Genomic DNA, 4677 nt, shown 5'->3' on the forward strand with positions numbered 1-4677 from the left:
TATATATATATATATATATATATATATATATATATATATATATATATATATATATATATATATATATATATATATATATATATATATATAGAGTGAGTGGGGGCGTGGGTGTGAGGGCGTGGGTGTGTGTGTGTGTGTGTGTGTGTGTGTGTGTGTGTGTGTGTGTGAGTGTGTGTGTGTGTGTGTGATGTAGTCACTAATATCACCCGAAAAAACATATTTCGAATTATTATGCAACAGTGTATAATGTAAATAAGTGATGATTAAAGTTTATAAAATGCACTACACATATTTCGAGATAAATCATTACTATAGTACAAAAAGAAAGCCTTTTTGGTATCACAAGAATATGTAACAAACTCCCTTGAAAATAAAAATTACGTGTTGGTTTTGTTGACAGATGGGATCCTGCTACCACTGACGTCTATTGTAGGTTTGGTTTCCGTCACACTAAACAGTGATTACACTGACGCCTGTATGAACATTCTCAAGGGTCAAATTGGTGGCGTCGATCATACTACACATGAATATTATAAGGATTTGGTGGTAGGACCTCAGTGGAGCTTTATTATATTTCACAGTACTGAAGAACTTACGGTGGATATTTATTACCAAAACTTCATAAATAAGGGTCTATTATTTCTGGTTCAGGTTAGCATGAGGCGACCTGGCGTCAACAAGACTATACAGCCGCCACCGCTTTGGCTGAACAGCATCGAGGACCTGCCGCTGTTTGCAGGCGTGCCACATGAAGCCTATTCCAACCACACCGAGGGCCGCGCTCGCATTGCATTGCACAGTATATGCTTTGGCTACGCTACTGAACAACATTTCAGACAGACCCAATATGGCCTAGAAGAGGAGTTTGAGCGTCGGCACAGTGTCCTCCTGCGGGCGTGCAACAAATATGACCCCCGAATCGCCTATCCAGTTCTGTTTTGGCGGACAACACTAAACAATGTGCTGCCGGGATCTTTAACGTTGTTTCAGTTGCCTAAGGTGTGTAACCTTTATTATTCAAGAACGATTTGAGAAATTAGGTCTGCTATACTTTTATTAGAGTATTCAACAAGTTCCTGATTTGTTTACAAAACTGAATAGAAACCTAACTTGTTTTTCACTCATATTTCCATGTACCATTGATATAAGAGGTTTGGTGTTTAAAACATAGTCCATGCAGGCTGGGTCTTCAGCGATAAGGGAATTCATCGGTCACGTGCAGAACAAGACTCCATCGGCTCCCCGGCCTCTCAGAGCAGTAGTGGTGAGACACCCGCTGGCCAGGCTCGCCTCAGCCTACAGGTTACCTTAATTAGCTTACTTCTGGACAAATTTATTCGTATTGAAATGGCCGTATAGCATCATAGACACGACAACCCCAAAACAGAGCTGCAAAGACGTCAAGGAGCAAACATGGAATGTATGGAGATATTTGATTTAACCTGGTGATCCTTGGTGCGAATACACATTGGTAATAATTTTCATTATGTACATCTGTTTATATTTTTCCAGCTTACCATGACTAAAGAACGCTCTGTTCATGGGCCTGTCATCTTTCACCTCACTACTTTTTTCAAAAGCCCATGGTAGAGCTTTACTGCCTTTATGAGCTGGTTTTGGCATGGCCTGGGCTTGAATCGATCACTTTTGATGAGCCATACGGTCATTTTATTGTGAATAAATTTACGTTACAAGCATTCCCTTAAACAGAACGTATCACTTGCCATAGTCTTAAGTATGAATCAAAAGTGGTTTAAGATCAATTTTTAAGAAAATTTAAAGGGTGATATAAAGGTAGCAATGGCATCTGTTTTCCCACAGAGTGAAGCTCAGTCTTCTAAGGAATTTAATATTCCTCTATAAATCTTTACAAATAAGTATACGTATGAGTATTTTCATTTATTTCATGCAGAAAATCTGTACATTTACGTCTTTTTGGTGATGTAATGGTAAAACACTTATGTGACTCTGATATATATATATATATATATATATATATATATATATATATATATATATATATATATATATATATATGTATATGTATATATATATATATATATATATATATATATATATATATATATATATATATATATATATATATATATATATATATATATATATATATATATATATATATATATATATATATATATATATATATATATATATATATATATATATATATATATATATATATATATATATATATATATATATATATATATATATATATATATATATATATATATATATATATATATATATATATATATATATATATATATATATATATATATATATATATATATATATATATATTTATGATGAAGGTGTCCGGGCATTTCAATAACTTTCAAAATTCCCTCTCATCACGTCATCCAACGGAATAAGAAGACATATCCGGGAAAATACGGACACTTGTGAACTCTACTGTTTTATTTAATGAAATAAAAATATTACCTATAGATTTTTTTTGTTTAAGCTTTGAAAATAATGAATCCTAACATTCCATGACTTTCTTCCCGTTTTCAGAGACAAGTTCCTAACCGGCAAATTACTCTTTGAGTATGACGATAAATGGCGAAACGTTACACAGAGTGCTGAGAGTTGGGAAACACGCTTCGACAAATACTGGCTGCCTGCACTCGTCTCTGAGGGATTTCTCGATCGAAATCGAAAGTTCAACGAAACGTTAAGCAAGATCAGGAAAACATACCAGGTATATATGGACAACTTTGTAAGCCAGTCGGGTGCCCTCTTGACCATTCCATCACAAGAGGAGAATCAGTTTTACGGTGTAGAAGAAATGGAAACTGCCTACCTCATGATATATAATGGCCCTCATATTGGATTCTCCACGATATTCAGGAATGCCTACAATGTAAGTGACCTGGCACAACGGTTCCGAAACACTTCGTTTAGTTTCAGCCAATTCCTGCATCACGTGGTCTGGACCCATGATATGGGCATGCCCGATGAACATTGGATGACCTACACAGAGACGTGTGATCCTTGTCGGATGAAGTTTGATTACGTCCTTAAGTTGGAGACGATCCAGGAAGAGATGCAACACTTGCTCTGCGGGGTGTTGGGCTTCCCGGAAAGGGTCAGCATCCCGGTGAAGCACCGCAGCTACGGTCACGGCCTCGGCCATTCTGACAGGGAGTACTACGCGAACGTGAGCAGGGAGCTGATGGACCGACTGCTCCATATTTACAGGCACGACTTCGCTATCTTCGGGTACAGTCGAGACCTGTAGTGCACAATACTGAGAGAGACAGGATTTTTTTTACATGGTTGTTTGTCAGTAATATTTCTATATATACCTGATAGGCATATAAAAAGAATGTTTATTTAATCTATGGCATTCACATTTTTCCAATCCGTTTAAAATGCGCATTAGATTGTCAGATAGAGTCCTACTGGTGACGTTTTCTGGGAATACCGATCGATATAAACATTCCTCAAGTATATGCACCAACAAGAGATCACCCAGAATCCTAGATGAGTTGGGTGGATTTTATGAAACAGTGGAGCAAGTTACAAGACAGTGTAAACCACTTGAAATTGTAGTAGTAATGGGTGACCTCAATCCAAAAATAGATGAAGGAAGAGGTGATAAGACCTATAGGACTTGACGAGAGAAAGGGGAAAGATGAGTGGAGTTGAGAAGTCAGGTGATAATGACTTTTTTTTCAGAACTACCCCAAGACGGCTGAGGGCACGGAAAAGGCCGGGAAGACAGTTTGAAAATCGAATTGACTGTGACCATTAAGAAAAGGTTTAAAAATGCAGTCACTCAATGCAAGATTCCGAAGGTGGAAGGTTTAAAAATGCAGTCACTCAATGCAAGATTCCGAAGGTGGATGTGACCATGTACCGGTGGTGGCAGAGTTAAAGAGTTAAGCTAGGATCACACATAGCCGACTTGGCGTCCCGATCGGCCCCGTTCCGTCCCGATCAGTGAATCCTGGCCGGTACACAGCTGGGATTTTTCAGTCACCGCCGAGTTGCCTAAGACTACCCACATGCTGCCCAGAAGACCACCTATCAACCTGGACTCTAGATAACCTCTCCAAGGAGGGGCTCAAAGATGGGCTCCGGGGGGCAGTATGAGCAAATGCATGATGGCGCCAATATAAACATTTGCCTGCCCCACAACGGGCTGGGCCGACCATCAGGACCCACCAGCGAGGAAGCCTGACGGCGCAATAGGCTGCGATGTGAAAAAAAAGAAAGAAAAAAAAAAGACGGGACAAAACGTATGGCATCGTGGCCATGGTCAGCGGTAAACGTGAATGGGCGTGTGGGGTCGCCACCGAGCGGCGGAAAGCGGGAAGCAGGCCGATTTTTTTTAGCATGTTAAAAAAGAATCGAGGCTGGTCGGGACTGGACGGGACGTTTGGAAGAAATTGGCATAGGACGGGATAACAACCTCGTCAGGCGGGGTCAGACGCCGCCAGGCGGGGGTGAGCTTCCGACTGGCGGTGTCTTGCGGCGACATGCGGGATGGAAACGGCATGAAAATCGCGCGCCCCTTGTGGCAACGTAGCATCGCAAGCAATCCCCAGCAGGACGCCACTTGTGGCATCGTCGTATCGCCAGCAGTCCCCGTCCGGACGAGATGGGGTTCCGCCTGGGTCCTGCCGCCGCTTGGCCATGTCAAGTGGG

General features: G+C 40.4%; 1 protein-coding gene across 1 annotated transcript; it reads left to right on the forward strand.

Annotated features, from left to right (window-relative positions):
* The first annotated feature begins 1174 nt into the window (after window positions 1–1174).
* On the forward strand, window positions 1175–3282 carry LOC126982221 (carbohydrate sulfotransferase 12-like). Its single transcript, XM_050834158.1, has 2 exons — window positions 1175–1302; window positions 2539–3282. The coding sequence occupies exons 1-2, from the start codon at window positions 1175–1177 to the stop codon at window positions 3263–3265; spliced, it is 855 nt and encodes a 284-aa protein (XP_050690115.1). The 3' UTR covers window positions 3266–3282.
* Window positions 3283–4677: the final 1395 nt, after the last annotated feature.

Source organism: Eriocheir sinensis, chromosome 4 (genome assembly GCF_024679095.1).
Source record: "Eriocheir sinensis breed Jianghai 21 chromosome 4, ASM2467909v1, whole genome shotgun sequence".
Lineage (NCBI taxonomy): Eukaryota > Metazoa > Arthropoda > Malacostraca > Decapoda > Varunidae > Eriocheir > Eriocheir sinensis.